Source organism: Aquarana catesbeiana, linkage group LG03 (genome assembly GCF_042186555.1).
Source record: "Aquarana catesbeiana isolate 2022-GZ linkage group LG03, ASM4218655v1, whole genome shotgun sequence".
Classification (NCBI taxonomy): domain Eukaryota; kingdom Metazoa; phylum Chordata; class Amphibia; order Anura; family Ranidae; genus Aquarana; species Aquarana catesbeiana.
The window spans coordinates 113,470,061-113,486,864 of record NC_133326.1 but is presented as its reverse complement, the minus strand read 5'-3'; the positions used below and the strand labels follow the sequence as shown (position 1 = coordinate 113,486,864).

The 16,804-nt window shown below is 40.2% G+C and overlaps 1 protein-coding gene across 1 annotated transcript in view; it reads left to right on the top strand.

Annotated features, from left to right (window-relative positions):
• Positions 1 to 12,960, top strand: part of SCAMP2 (secretory carrier membrane protein 2) — a 57,355-nt gene extending 44,395 nt beyond the window's left edge. Inside the window, exons 6-9 of the mRNA XM_073619020.1 lie at positions 954 to 1,116; positions 6,659 to 6,760; positions 6,847 to 6,964; positions 11,876 to 12,960. Coding sequence (XP_073475121.1) covers positions 954 to 1,116; positions 6,659 to 6,760; positions 6,847 to 6,964; positions 11,876 to 12,022 — 530 coding nt within the window. The 3' untranslated portion in view covers positions 12,023 to 12,960. The remainder of the gene's footprint in view (positions 1 to 953; positions 1,117 to 6,658; positions 6,761 to 6,846; positions 6,965 to 11,875) is intronic.
• The last annotated feature ends 3,844 nt before the right edge of the window (positions 12,961 to 16,804 follow it).

Below are 16,804 nucleotides of genomic sequence, written 5' to 3'. Positions count from 1 at the left end.
CTTTCATTTTCTAATTATTGCTCCCACAGTTGATTTCTTCACACCAAGCTGCTTGCCTATTGCAGATTCAGTCTTCCCAGCCTGGTGCAGGTCTACAATTTTGTTTCTGGTGTCCTTCGACAGCTCTTTGGTCTTCATCATAGTGGAGTTTGGAGTGTGACTGTTTGAGGTTGTGGACAGGTGTCTTTCATACTGATAACAAGTTCAAACAGGTGCCATTAAAGCGGTTGTATACCCTTTAACTTTGCCTGAAAAAAGTCTCCCGCGCGCATGCGCGGGAGTGACGACATCGCAGCTCCGGCCACTCACAGCGCCGGAGCTGCGATACCTGGAAGGCACGCCGAGGGGAAATGTCAGCTCCCTCGGCGTGGACCGGGTGAGATGTCGGCGCCTCGTTCTAAGGTAAGTATCTCATAATGAGCTAGTGTGTGGTGCATACTAGCTCATTATTCCTTTTACCTTACAGGTGTAGGGGAAAAAAAAAGACAGTGGGTTTACTACCGCTTTAATACAGGTAATGAGTGGAGGACAGAGGAGTCTCTTAAAGAAGATGATACAGGTCTGTGAGAGCCAGAAATCTTGCTTGTTTGTAGGTGACCAAATACTTATTTTCCACCATAATTTGCAATTAAATTCTTTCAAAAATCAGACAATGTGATTGTCTGGATTTGTTTCCACATTTTGTCTCTCATAGTTGAGGTATACCTATGATGACAATTACAGGCCTCTCTCATCTTTTTAAGTGGGAGAACTTGCACAATTGGTGGCTGACTAAATACTTTTTTGCCCCACTGTATTTGTGTGCTCAAAGGTGATTTTGTAGTACAGTTATGGAAGATTTGCCCTAATATTAATGAAGATTAGTGCTAATGTAGATTGTCAACTGCTGAATTCTCTGAACACAACAGGTAGTGATTTTATATAACCTTTTTATTTTTCTTCTTTCCTTAAAGTTCATGGATTCACTCTTTTCCTTAATCTTCTGGCCTGCTTGGCGTATTTCACCAGTAACACAGAAACAGGCGGTGTAGATTTTGGCCTGTCTATCCTGTGGTTTATTTTGTTCACACCTTGTGCCTTTGTGTGCTGGTACCGGCCAATCTACAAGGCTTTCAGGTAATTGAATGATTGCTGAATGTTGTGCTATCTGTAAGCAACATATGTAAATTATATCATAGACTTCTGTGTGCTGGTTTTATTGTGTATATACCATGCCTTGAAAAAGTATTCGTATGCCTTGATATTTTCTACATTTTGTCATGTTACAACCAAAAAGCGTAAATGTATTTTATTGGGATTTTATGTGATAGACCAACACAAAGTGGCACATAATTGTGAAAGGGGAGGGAAAATGATAAATGGTTTAAAAAAAAAAAAAATTTTTACAAATAAATATGTGAAAAGTGTGGTGTGTATTTGTATTCAGCCCCCCTGAGTCAATACTTTTGTAGAACCACCTTTTGCTGCAATTACAGCTGCAAGTTTTTTTTTTTTGGGTATGTCCCTACCAGCTTTGCACATCTAGAGAGTGACATTTTTGCCCATTCTTCTTTTGCAAAATGACTCAAGCTCTGTCAGATTGGATGGAGGAGAGCATTTGTGAACAGCAATTTTAAAGTCTTGCAACAGATTCTCAATTGGATTTAGGTCTGAACTTTGATGGGCCATGCTAACGCATAAATATGCTTTGATCTAAGCCATTCCATTGTAGCTCTGGCTGTATGTTTAGGGTCATTGTTCTGCTGGACGGTGAACCTCCGCCCCAGTCTCAAGTCTTTTGCAGACACTAAAAGGTTTTCTTCTAAGATTGCTTTGTATTTGGCTCCATCCAGCTTCCCTGTCCCTGCTGTAGAAAAGCATCCCCACAACATGATGCTGCCACCACCATGTTTCACAGTGGGGATGGTGTGTTCAGGGGGATGTGCAGTGTTGGTTTTCGGGTTGGTTTTTCGCCACGCATAGCTTTTTGCTTTCAGGCCCAAAAGTAAAATTTTGGTCTCATCTGACCAGAACATCTTGTTCCACATGTTTGCTGCGTCCCCCACATGGCTTTTCGCAAACTGCAGATAGGACTTCTTATAACTTTCTTTCAACAATGGCTCTTCTTGCCATCTTCCATAAAGATCAGATTTGTGGAGTGCACGACTAATAGTTTTAGAGGTCGACCGATATGGGTTTTTCTCTGGCCGATGCCGATATTTAGAAATTGCAGCCGATATATGATACCGTTTTTGGGTTTTTTTGGGCCGATATGTTAGGCCGATTTTTTTTTTTTTTTTTTCCCCCTTCATCTCATAAAATCTAACCATTAGACCCTTTAGTGCCTGTAAAGTGCCTGCAAAACGGCTCCCCTGCAGTCTCAGTGTGAAAGCCCAAGTGCTTTCACACTGAGGCGACGCGCTGGCAGGATGTAAAAAAAAAAAAAAGTCCTGCAAGCAGCATCTTTGGAGCAGTGTATACCGCTCCTCCACCACTCCTGCCTGTTGAAATGAATGCGCACCGCTGCCGAAGCGCCTGCAAAGCAATTCGGCAGCGGCGCTTCACGGGCGCATTTCAGCGGCCGCTAGCTGGGTTATAAGCTCCCCGCTAGCAGCCAAATAGCGCCGATGAAATGATGGTAAAGCGCCGCTAAATCTAGCAGTGTTTTACTGTAAACGCCTGCCCGCTCCAACCTTAATTAATAAGTGATACAGAAAATTTCTTACATTTAAACATTAAACAAAACAAACCTCCAATCCGTTCACTTGTATGTATAATTTAGATAAAAAAAAAAAATAATAAAATATATCTTAAATATTAAATACACAAAAACAGGTTATCAAAACGTTTGGACGAAAAAAAATGGGCTAACTTTACTGTTTTTTCGTTTTTTTTTTTTTTTTAATCCATTAGTGTATTTTTCAAAAAAAATAGCATTTGAAAGACAAGCTGCGCAAATACCGTGTGACATAAAATATTGCAACAACCGCTATTTATTCCCTAGGGTCTCTGCTAAAAAAAAATATAATTTTTGGGGGTTTTAAGTGATTTTCTAGCAGAAAATACAGGATTTTTACTTGTAAGCAACAAGTGTTAGAAAAGATTTAGTCTTTAAATGGTTAAACTGAGAACTCCTACACACTTCTTGGTTCTTTTCTCAGACTTGGCAGGCTGCCCAGAGAGGAGAAACAAGTTGCTCCACCAAAGACTTCAGGCAACTTGTTTTGACTTCTATACAGAAGTCATTTGCAAGTGGGCTGAAGTTATAATCTGCCTTTTTTTATCAGCACAATCGGCCAATGGCGATTAATTAAAAAACGAATTAGTTGTCCTGTGGACAGATTCTCCCACCTGAGCTGTGGATCTCTGCAGCTCCTCCAGAGTTACCATGGGCCTCTTGAGCTGCTTCTCTGATTAATGCTCCCCTTGCCCGGCCTTTCAGTTTAGGTGGACGGCCATGTCCTGGTACGTTTGCAGTTGTGCACCTTGCTCTGTGAGATGTTCAAAGCTTGGGATATTTTTTGTTATAACCTAACACTGCTTTAAACTTCTCCACAACTTTATCCCTGACCTGTCTGGTGTGTACCTTGGTATTTGTGATGCTGTTTGTTCACTAAGGTTCTCTAACAAATCTCTGGGGCTTCACAGTACAGCTGTATTTATACTGAGATTAAATTACACACAGGTGGTTTCTATTTACTAATTAGGTGACTTTTGAAGGCAATTGGTTCACTAGATTTTAGTTAGGGGTATCAGAGTGAAGGGGGCTGAATACAAATGCACGCCACACTTTTCAGATATTTGTAAAAAAAATTTGAAAACCATTTTCATTTTCCTTCCACTTCACAATTATGTGCCACTTTGTGTTGGTCTATCACGTAAAATCCCAATAAAATACATTTACGTTATTGGTTGTAACATGACAAAATATGGGAAAATGGTGTATGAATACTTTTTCAGGCACTGTATTTTGCAGAGCATTTCCCTACTTGCTACATGCTGTTCAATAGCAGCCCTTTTCTTAGTAAACCCGATGCTGAGATTAGGGAAACAGCACAGATTTAGGCTGGGTTCACACCACAGCATGAACTGCCTCAATGCAGAGGTCCCGCGCGCCCCTGTTCCCTGTTTCAGGGCCTATTTTCAGTGCAAATTTTTGACTGAATTCTGACCTTAAACGGACCAGGAGACGCACAGGAGCCGCTCCAGACATGTGTGAACCGGCTCCATTGGAAGCCGGTCACAATCTCCTGACATGCAAGTTAGATGCAGAGAAATCCGCATCCAATTTGCAATAGTGTGAACCCAGCCTCAGAGTCTGAAATTCATTCATTTCCTTGGGTGTCTAGAAGTTGTTGGTTAACCATGGGACAGAGGTAGAACCTTGATCTGTGATGTCCCAAGAAGGTCAACCATACTTGTGTGTTTTTGTTTCCTTGTCTGTAAATCTTGTCTGAACGGTTCCATTGAAAGTGAAGCTGATATATAAATGAATAACTATATGGTGCATTTGGCTGGCCATATAATTTATAAGACACTAAATGCTTATTAAGCAAGACAACCCTAATGCCCTGTACACACGGTCGGACATTGTTCGGACATTCCGACAACAAAATCCATCAGATTTTTTCCAACGGATGTTAGCTCAAACTTGTCTTGCATACACATAGTCGCACAAAGTTGTCGGAAAATCCGATCGTTCTGAACGTGGTGACGTAAAACACTTACGTTGAACTATAAGCGGGGCAGTAGCCAATAGCTTTCGTCTCTTAATTTTATTCTGAGCATGTGTGGCACTTTGTGCGTTGGATTTGTGCACACATGATCGGAATGTAAACTATCGGATTTTGATGTCTGAAAATGTTATAGCCTGCTCTCAAACTTTGTGTGTCGGAAATTCCGACGAAAAAAGTCCGATGGAGCCCACACATGAAATTTCCGACAACACAATCCGATCGCACTTTTTCCATTGGAAAATCCAACCGTGTGTACAGGGCATAAGTGAAATAACTCGGCAATCAAACTTGACATAACATGGAAAGATATATTCAGATTGATTCTCTGGGTTGCTGCAGTTGTGTTCTTAACTAAATTAGCTATAGAAGTTTAATTTTTGCCTTACTACCATGCCAGGTACACTAGTGATTTTCATTTTTTTTTTTTGTAATAAAACTAATTATGTGTATTATCTGGTTCCCCACCACAACCAAACCAGTTCTTCTTTTCTCGAGTCATTTTTTTAATCTAATTGATTGTCGTTGTAAGGCAAAATGGACTGTTTTACCAATTGGTAAGATTTCATATGTGTTACTATTACAGTGTATGCAAATCCCACCATTTTGCTCAATCTGTTGTAGTGCTTTTATTAAGAAAGCCCTTTATATTCTTAAACAAAATAATCCAGTTTAAAGCGGAGTTCCAATTAAAAATAAATAAAAGTCAGCCGATACAAATACTGCAGCTGCTGACTTTTTTAATAATTGGACACTTACTTTTCCAAGTGTCCAGCGATGCGGGCGAACGAAGCCCCGCTAGTCTCCCCCTCCTCTCTGCGGCGACGGCATTGTCGCTGTGGGCGCCCACCTGTGGCTTCACAGCCGGGCACACACTGCGCATGCATGAGCCGTGACTGGCCGGGCAATCATCTGGAACCTTTGAAGTGTCCCAGATGATTCCCGAGAGTGAGGGGGTAGAGGTGATTCCCCTTCCGGCGCCGCTTAGCCCTGGGAGGAAGTGGGAGCTGGAGCCCTCAAAAAAGAGGGTTTCCGCTCCCCCCCCAACCAAAAAAATGACATGCCAAATGTTGCATGTTAGGGGGTCACCTTCCCTTAAAGCGGAAGTTCCATTTTTGAGTGGAACTCCGTTCTAAGGAATTGTACAGTCTTTTCAAGAATTGTTAAACAGGTAAAAGAGAAAATATTACAGCACATAATCTTGTGTTTATTAATACTTGTGTCTAAGGGATCATAGACGTTTGTTCATGTTTGTCTGGCTCTGCTTTCTACCATTCAGTTGTACACAATGGCTGAGCTTTTCTGCTCCTTCTCACAATGCAAGTCTGAGTTGGCCAACTCCCTGAAAGCCATGCACTTCCTATAGGGCTGATATCTTATCGGAACACTTATTCAGCAAATAGACAGAGTAATGCTGGCCATACACACACACAGGTTTCTCTCTTTTAGCCCATGGGCTGAACAAGAGAAATCAGATCTTTTCTTCCATCCCTGCTAAACAGCGGGGATGGAGGAATTTTCTTTGCCATGACAGCCGCTGCTAATACATTACCTGATAAGATGCAATCACTACTTGGCTGACAGTTTTTTACCTGGCTGCTTTATTTTTTTTTTCAAAGTTTGTCAAGCCAGATGGTGCCAGCAGGGCCCAACCATAGCTCATATTCCAGGAGGAATTGGCTGACATTCAAAGCGCATATGACCATCATATAACTGTACTGTGTAAAATAGCCTGCCTATAATGACTTGTCTACATACCATAAAATTAACAAATCAGGAATAGGAAACATAGATACATTAAATACACTTTAAGGTAAATACTCTAATATACTAAAACTGTTTTATATTTTTTCTATAAATAATAATAGGAATAAGTATTTGAACCATTTTGTACAAAATTTCAAATGACCTATTCTCGTATTTTTTTTTTTTTTTTTATTTTACAGGACGGACAGTTCCTTCAATTTCTTCCTATTTTTCCTTATTTTCTTCTGCCAGATTATCATTTACGTCATACAAGCTGTTGGTATCCCTCATTGGGGTGACAGGTGAGATTTGTAATTCTTTGGTTGCAGCCTTTATTTGGAAAGCATTCCTTTTTTTTTTTATCTGTTTTTATTTCTCTTTTTCCCAGTGGCTGGATATTGGCACTCACCATGGTAAATACCAATATTGCTGTTGCTGTGATTATGATGGTCGTGGCTTGCTTCTTCACCATCTCTGCTGCCTTTGCTCTCTTCATGCTGAAAAGGGTGAGTGTTTGGTGATACACATGGCCAAAATAGCTACATGATAACTGAGGACTTTTGACCTATGGGAAAAAAATGAAAACATTTACAAGAATCCAATCGGTGAAGGGACCACCAGATGTTTTGCACCAGCTTTTTTGAGATCTGAGACTGGGGATCGGAAGTTTCTATTTTTTGTATCAGCCAAAAGTTTTACAAAGTGTTAAGTCAGTATAGCCTATTTCAAGTGGCCTAATGAAAGTATAACATTTAGCTCTTTTATGGACGAAACATTTTGTGTTTGCATACTTTTTTAGGGTGCTGGCAGCTTTTCTAATTATTTTTTAATCTAAGCGCAGCTTTTACCCAATTTGGGTTTTTTCTCTTATATGCATACTTTAAACTGACAGGAGAAGACATTAGGAATAAAGGAGCTGTCGCCATTAAATTTCATTACACTATGTGAAAGAGCTACTAATAACTGGTGTCCACTTTTGAGGAAAATGCACTCCCATGCCAGTTATATACAATGTAAGAATTTTGTCAGACTTCACTGTAAATTATTTCCTACTTCTGTTCCTTAGATTGAGGTAGGCCATGACAATAGCTTCAACAAACTGACTGGTGAGCCTCCCAACTGTAATCCATCCCAGCATAGTAAAAATATACTTGGATCCTCATAGATGTATGGTCTCCAGTTTTCCAAAGTTCAAGAGCCCAATCGCATATGTGTGTGTGTGTTCTTCCAGTTTTTGATGCATGTCCATGAGCCACAAAACATGCCTACCTTTTTGTTATTTTTCTGGTGCACTGGAAAAACAATAGTTTTGTATCACGCGTGGTTTGCAGGGTAGTAGAGCTGCACGATTCTGGCCAAAATGAGAATCGCCATTTTTTTGCTTAGAATAAAAAGATCACGATTCTCGCGACGTAAAATCTTTCACAGTATACATAAAAAATTTTAAATTCATTAAAGTGATTTCTTTAAAAAATTGCATTTGAAAGACCGCTGCGCAAATCCAGTGTGACATAAAATATTGCAACAACCACCATTTTATTCTCTAGGGCCTCTACTAAAAAAATATATAATGTTTGGGGGTTCTAAGTAATTTTCTAGCAAAAAAAAAAAAAAAGATTTTAACTTGAAACCAACAAATGTCAGAAAAAGGTTTTGTGTTTAAGTGGTTAAACTTTCTTCACTTACACACAAGTCTATTCCATTGACAAATTGTTACAATATTTACACTTAGTTCCACTTCTAAAGACTGTTGTGATTCTTGGCAGACTGCCAGTTTTTTTTTTATTTTCTTCCTTTCTTTTGCGTTTCTTTGCATAGACAGAATCGTCAAACACTTTTGTCAAGATCGCAACGGGGAAAAAAACGCGATAATGATTATTGGCGATTAATCGTGCAGCTCTACAGGGTAGATGCAATTATTTTGTTGGTGTAGTTTTGTTCCTAGGGAGGTCAGTCCGCACAGGGTAGCACCACATGGAGGGTGCCCTGGTGCTGTGCTGCAGTTTACAACACACAGAGTAGGAGTGGTGTGCACTGAAGACAGCCAAAACTGTCCTAAGTAGCAGTATAGTGGTGGCTGATGGGTAGAGGCAGCAGCGTGGGAGTGTGTGCTCAGGTAAGTAACCACTGCACACCAATGTTTGGGGGGGGGGGGGGGGGTTCTTATTACAGTCTAAGCCTCCCACTGACCAATATTTGTTGGATATTTCTTACAGCTTCAGCCTGCCACTGACCACCATTGCTTTGTGTTGTATGTCTGTGTTTTATTTAGCCAGTTCAAGACTGCCTACCACACTTATACTGTGGCAGGGCGAACCTGTTGTGCCAAATCACGTACATGATTTGGTATTCTCGTGTAGGGGTGATTGAGCGCTGCCCCAGCTGTGCTATCATTTGCTACAGCACAAGCCAAATGGGGTCCTGGCCAATGATTTATGGCTGGAACCTGCCGATCAGTTAAGTGGATGACAGAAGAGTTCTCTGTGTAGGTAAACACAGGGCTCTCTACTGACAGCAGCGATGTGTCGTGGTTTTTTTTTTTGTTTTTTGTTTTTTTCCCCCCCTCCCTTTTGCAGGGAGTAAAAACGGCACATACTACACACATTACACATTGTTAGGCAAATATTTAACCCTTTGATCGTCCCTGATGTTAATCCCTTCTCAGCCAGTGTCATTAGTACAGTGACAGTGTATATTTTTAGCACTGATGTATTGGTGTCACTGTTGATGTCTGTGACAGTTAGTCAGTTCCCCCCATCGTCAGTATCAGATTGCCCACTGCACTATCGCAGTCCCATTAGAGCTGCACGATTAATCGTTAAGAATCGTTATCACATATTTTTTTGTTTCCCCATTGCGATCTTGACAAAGTATTTCCCGATTCTTTCTATGCAGAGAATTCTCTCTGCTCTGCTAAAGGACAGCGGTCAAAAGAAAGGAAAAAAAAAAAAAACGGGCAGTCTGCCAAGAATTACAACATTCTTTAGCAGTGGAACTTAAGTATAAACATTGTAAGGATTTGTCCTTTAGATCAAAGGAATATACTTTTGTGTGTAAATGAGGGAAGTTTAACCACTTAAACACTAAACCTTTTTTCTGACATTTGTTGGTTTCAAGTTAAAATCTTTTTTTGGTAGAAAATTACTTAGAACCCCCAAACATATTATATATATATATATGTGTGTGTGTGTATATATGTATATATATATATATGTATATATATATATATATATATATATATATATATATATATATATATATATATATATATATATATATATATATTTAATATTATAATTTTTTTTATGTCACACTATATTTGCGCAGCAGTTGTTTAGATGCAATTTTCTTTCTCAAACATCACGGGACACAGAGCCTCAGTAATTACTGATGGGTTATATAGGTATCACTAGGTGATTGCACACTAGTCACACCCTAAACAGGAAGTTCAACCCCCTATATAATCCCTCCCCAGTGTCTTAGGTGATGGACGTGTAAAGATGTCCTGTGCTGAGCTCCAAAGGGAATATCCTATATCCTATACTGGGGCAAGCCAGGTGAACCGGATCCATCTCAAAGTGTCCTTTTTCTAGGCCAAATTGGATGGTACCCCGGGCCTCGTGTCCGAAGTACGAGGTTTTACCTGTAACGCTTCCTCTTTTTAGAGAGCTGGACCCCGCATATCAGAAAATGGTTTTCTATCCTTATTTCTGGCCGGGTGCTTTACAGGCCCAGAACTGTGGATCCCCTTATTTGTAGGGGGCCCCAGTCTCTGAAGGTTTTTTCAAACGGAGCCCACCGTGAGAGGTGAAGATTGTGTCTGTATAACAAAACCCTGCGGCTGGATAAGGTAAGGGAGATTCCACAGAATTGTTTAATTCTAGTAGGTTTTCTCTTTTAAGGTAAATGCATGCTATGTCTATTATCACCACCGGGGGCTTAGAATGGCGATGCCATTTTCCCTTTCTGTCCCCCTACTCTAACGGCTGGCTGCCAGCATCTACAGTGCTCGGGCTTTGCTGTTTGGATTTTCTTGGACTCTTTTACACATTGCTTCATTTATTTTATTTGCTCTTAACCCTTTGTGGTCCCTGGCAATCTATTGATTTTTATTATATCCAGTTGTCATATTTTATTCTACTGTATTTAGTGTACCCATTGATTGTATACAATTCATTGTCACCACAGTGGTTTGCGCCACCTCCCCCACAACTTTCCTTGTTCTATACCAAGCGCTCCAAAACAAAACCCTCTTGCCAGTGGGGTTTACCATGACTGCCACTGACTTTAGTAATGATGTTTATTTTTCTGCCGTACTACAAGCCATACACAATATAGCAATGCCCACTTTATTGGCCACACATTCAGATGTTTTCTGGGGCATCCCTCCTATTTTCACATGTTGGCAAGTCTGCAATAGATAGCCCTTCTGAGCTCTTGCAGGTCAAGTGGATTGATAATGAAGTTCAGTACCTTTTTGCATAAAGTTGCAATCCCTACTTACAGCTGCTGCTTTCTGCCTACCAATGAGTGATTCTGCTTCTACCCCAGCCCCAAGAGTTAATTTCATGATTGTTACTGAAAATAAATTTGGTCGTAGGGGAGTATTCAAATTTAAATTAAATCAGATTTGCTAGGTATGCTACTGGGTTGGTGTATCATTGAAGATGAATGGTATCTCACAGAAGCCTAAAGTCTGACTGCAGTAACCTAAAGGATATACAGTAAATGCTTGGATTGCGAGCATAATCCGTTCCAGAAACATGCTTGTTATCCAAAGCACTTGTATATGAAAGCAAATTTCCCCATAAGAAATAATGGAAACTCAGATGATTCGTTCCACAACCATTTATGCATAGGTCCTTCAGTTTATAGCCTCCACAAGGGGATTAGAAGCAAAATCCAGCAGGAGCTCCAGAGTATAAAAGAGAAGACAGGCGCTGCTAAGTGTAGCAATATGTTGCTAAATGTTGTACCTTTAATAAATGTAACCATACTGCTACACTTAGATGCCTCTCATCTCTTTTATACTCAGTTATGAGGTGACGCTACTTGTTTATCAAGACATCACTTGTATAATAAGTCAAAATGTATTTAAAAATTTTGCTTGTCTTGCAAAATGCTCTCAAACCAAGGTTTTACCGTACAAGGTGATGCCTACAATTCTTCATCAAGCTCTGTGCATATTTCTGGGAAAAAGAGCCAGTCATGCAAGCAGGAAGTTTATTTTCGAAGGAATGGCTCTGTGTACAAAATGTACAGAATTCCTCAGAAATTTGAATTTAATGGCAGATTAGAGTGTCCTAATTTGTCAATAGAAACAGATCCTTTTTAATGACATAAAATGCCAGAATGCTATGTTTTTTTTTATTGATTGTGTGTTAATATTTCCACTTACTCTTGCCTGTACCTGACAGGTTCATTCAATGTACCGCCGGACAGGTGCCAGCTTCCAGAGAGCACAGGAGGAGTTCTCCCAGGGTATCCTCTCCAACCGCAATGTGCAGAATGCTGCTGCTGGAGCCGCCAGCTCTGCTGCAAGGGGGGCCTTCCAGGGCAATTGAGCAACTTCATTCCATCGTCTGTCATTGTTCTTATCCTTCTGCCTCCTCCTTCCTCCCCTCCTTAATGCTTTTCCAGGGAGTAAAACGTATTCTCTAAAGCCAATTGCCTCTTTCATGCCCCTTGGGGCAGATTACAGCACTCCACTCATTCCCCCTTCCACTAAGAGACTATATGGAATTCTACATATATATATGTAAATATATATATTCTGACAAGATGAACTAATTAACTTGTTGCTCTTCTTCTTGATCTTTTTTTATGTGGGGCTAAAATATTTTTCTGATTTTTACTTTTATTCATTGGGGTTGCTTGTGGAGAAAGGGGATTAACTGATATTTTTGAAATCTGTATTTCAAAATTTACAGAATTGTAATTTTGTGAACTATCCGATTGTAATGTAATGAACTGCTTTATCTGTCACTTGCTGCATTTTTGACGCTGTACTAAGATGTAAAATATGTAGATTCTTTATCTTGTATATTTTCTCCAATGTTTTTCCGTTTCTTTGTATTTACAAAATGAGTTTAGCAGCCAGTTGAGTACTAGTGTTTCTTCTGCAGTAGTGACTTGAAAAGCTTGGCTTTACATTTTCAGATGTCATTACTCAGTGCAGCCTGGCTTTCCAAGTCTAATACAGATTGGATTTGTACAAATGTTGAAAGACACATATCATTGTAATATATAACTAAAGAGCGGTCTTAATCCTTCTTTTCAGACAACGCTGTCATTAAAGAATAATAAAATTTGATTACGTGACATAGTTCAGGCCTGACGGCGGAGGCCTGCTTTATTATGTAGGAAGCGAAAACGGAGAACCTAAAATCACTGCTCTGTGGGTTCAGTTTTGACAGCACCAGCTTTTTATGGTAATGGCCATTGCCTTGCAGAGCCTAGTGAGTAAAAAAAGAAAGATATTCAATAAACTTCTTTTCTACAATTTGTGTTTTTTTGGGGGTTTTTTTTTGTTTGACTTGGGAGTAAATACAGAGTTTTTGAAAGCTATCTCTGATCCCATTGGGGGATATTTCAGCTCAAATCCGATCCCTGAAACTGCCTTTTACAACAGAACAAGAAAACCTGAGCTGGGTTCTAACCCTTCTTCAAGTTCCTAAAAAAAAAAAAAAAAAAAAAAAAAAAAAAGTGCTTTCTTGGTGCCAACATGGCAGGAAACATAGTAGTATGCTGCCATGGATTGGTGCCAGGAAAAGAAATGTTACAATTGTATTTTTATTTTTGCAGTCTATCTCAACTGGAGAGATTTGCATTTGATTTCTCTCCCAGTAGGAACCTAGGTCCTGTTCCTTCCCCACTCTACCAGAAAAAAAAATGTACTTTTCAATTTTTCTTTATTAAAGGTTTTACATATTAAACAAAATGACGTAAACGTAAAGCAGGTACCGTATATACTCGAGTATAAGCCGAGTTTTTCAGCACATTTTTTTGTGCTGAAAATGCCCCCCTTGGCTTATACTCCAGTCAAGCACTTTTCTGCAGCAGAGACTGACATTTTCCGAACCGACGGCCCCCTATCTTGGGGCAACTTGGTACTAGGAACCCCAAATTTGGTGTGCAAACCCAGTGGAACTAGCACTACAACATATCCAAAGCTGGGGTTTCTAGCACCAAGTGGCCCCGAGATACGGGGCCCCAAAGTCGGTTTGGAAAATGTCATTCTCTGCTGCAGATAAGTGCTTTACATTTTCCAAACCAACTTTGGAGCCCCGTATCTCGGGGCTGCTTGTGCTAGGAACCAGTTTTTTCGTGGTAAAATTAGGTGCCTTGGCTTATATTCGGGTCGGCTTATACTCAAGTATATACGGTATTCATCTATTCAGTCAAGTAATACAAAAGTGTAGTAAAAAAAAAGGTAACATAGGAGTATCTAAGAGCAACAATAAGAACAGGAGAAAAGGAAAACTCAGTACACTCTGTGAGCATAAGTATACAAATGTAGACATACCCATAGTGGATCTAGAATAACATCAGATGAGCGCCATACATCAAGGGTTTTCATCAATAAGAGGTTTGCTCTGTGACTCATACCAGTGCACCCATGGTTGCCACAAGGGGGTCATGTGGGAATAAGTACCATTAGTGGAAGCGAACAAAGTTTCATATAAAAAAAAGTGAAGGAGAGTTGTCTTAAGCACTTCAGAGATTGTGGGAGGGAGGGAAGATTTCCACTGTCTTAGTAATACCAATCTGGCACCTATTAAAACGTGTGTCACCACAATTTGAAACGGATATGGGAAGGGTTCTAGTCCCATATTTAAGATAGCTAGGCTTGAGGAAATCGCTATGGGGGTAGATGCAATTTCAGACAACATTTTAAAAATGGCGGTCCAGAACTTAACCAGGAGTTTACAGGACCATAGTTGATGCATTAGCGTTCCCACCCGGCTGCACCCTCTCCAGCAGAGGTTAGATGACAAGGTGCTAAATTTAGAGGTACAGTGGGGGGGGGGGGGGGGGGGGGTTTAAATACAATCACGGGTGTAATTTTTGCATTAGTTCCCATAGATTTACATTTCTAGTGGTCTTGTAGATGGTTTTGAATGTGTAATTCCATTGGTTGTGCGTGTAATTCTCTGCCATGTCCATTTCCCATGCAAGATAGGATGAGGATTTTTACAAAGATATGTTTTTATCTTGTAGTAGGGCATAAAACAGTGATATGACTGCCTTTTTTTTAGGGTCTTTACTTTTTTGGTAGTAGTGTATAGTATTGCATGGGAGATGGTAGGGAGAGTAAGGGATTGTGGTGAAGGTATGATGCAATCTGCAGCTAAACATAATATTCTGTATACAGAAAAATTTGCGCCAACTCTCAAGAAAATAAAGCAGCCAACACAACAACTTGACCTGTGTAAATAAAAATATAAAATGAAATAAAGTGTGGCGCTAGTGGTGATACCTCGTTAGAGATAGTGTTAACCCTGTAACTAAAATAGGGATGTATAATCCTCAAGTGTGTACAAAAAAAAGAAGGAAGAGGGAGGGGGTTGAAGTGAGGGAGATAATACCTTCCTCACCCAAACTTTCCCATGGGTGAATCCAACATTAATAAGGTAAATCGTGCAATGATATGTCTATATCTATGTGCTAAATAAGTGGAAACTTAAGAGGTTGGTGTTCCGTATCGTGACAAATAGGGAAAACCAATCAGATTGATACTTGAAGGTTCAACTCCAAGCTGTAATCAAACAGAAAAGGAAACTTAAAGAAAAAATAGAAATAAAAATATTATTAAGGCTACTATAATGATGTATGTCAAGTACTATGCCTCCCAAAGAAGAGGGGGGCCAAAATATATAATCAAAGGTCCATCAAGGTGGTATGTACTGAGATGCAAGCATATTTAGAGTCCACCATCTTAGATCTGGGGTTACTAGATATCAATCTTGGTGTACATAGTTCAATAAGCTTTGGAACAACAGGGGCTGTTGGACGTATCCCTGTTCAGAAGTAGGGTTCCTCCCTTAGAGTGGTGACTTTGGCCCAAAAGGAACAGATATATAATGCCCTTACCAGATAAGGTGGACTCACAGGCCCTTGGCGGTGAGTCAAACGAGCTTTGTACCGTCAAGCGGTGTAGGGCTGTAAAGCCGTATGTCGTTCCTGGGTGCGAGTTCACCGATGTCACCGGAAGGCACGTCTCTGGCTCGATAGGTTTTCCCAGATGTCATCTAATGGTGTGTCCTTGGCAGGGCGCAGCTGGAAGCCAGGGTCGGCCGCAATCTCCAAGTAAAGGAACCTTTTCCTCAGCAGCCAATACCGTTTTTGTAGACGAAACAAGAAAAAACTTCTACATAGTGTAAATCTTTCTCAAACGTGACAACGTTTATTAGAATAAGGTTTTTGCAGTAAAATACAAAAAATTGGGCGGTAAAAACTAGGCTCAAAGTAATAAAAAAAAAGTTCCCAAGATTAAAAATTTGCGCAGTAGGTGATGGTGAGGGTAAAATCCACAGAAATCCGACGCGTTTCGTCCTCAAAGACTTCTGCTGGGGTATGGAATTGCCCCCCATCTACTGTGCTTATATATGTTGAAGAAAACAATGCAAAAAATCCGATTGGCAGCGATACCGGGCATGACTTCCGGGTTGGGCGGCGCTAACAATGGCCAAAAGGTCACATGTTGTTAGTGGGGCCAATCGTATCCCCTTTTAGGTGGTCAGAGCCAGACCTCACTTGCATCCTCCAATCCGTGGTAAAGCGTCAGCCCATGTGACACATTGACCACACCGCGATCACGTGATCCGTTCGATGCGGAGTGACGTCAGACCGTTCGGGGTCTGCGTGTCATAGATGGTAGGAAGCCGAGGCTTGTCAGATCGAGGTGTGGAGCGCAAACACAGTGACGGTCATAAGTAGGGGGAGTGTTTTAAGATGAAATAGACCCAATCAAATAACCGGAAGTCATATCACCGGATGTATGCTATGCCAATTGTAAACATTTCACAATTATTATGCCTATTAGAGATGGATCTTCCTAAGTGTATATATATATGTCATATCAGGCAAGATTCATAAAAAACATATATCTAAAATTTAATATATCATACAGACGTCTATATGTAGCACAATAACACAAAAAAGGAAAAAAAGGAACCATATATCTGTCCAAGCCCGTAAACATAATATTCACTATTAGATAGTTGGTACTCTATCTGAAGATCTGAGAAGGTTTTTTTTAAATAATTATTCCTATATAGGTCATGGAGCCACATTATAACTTTGGACCAGTGAGTCAATGACAGGTTAGGAATCACCGCACTACA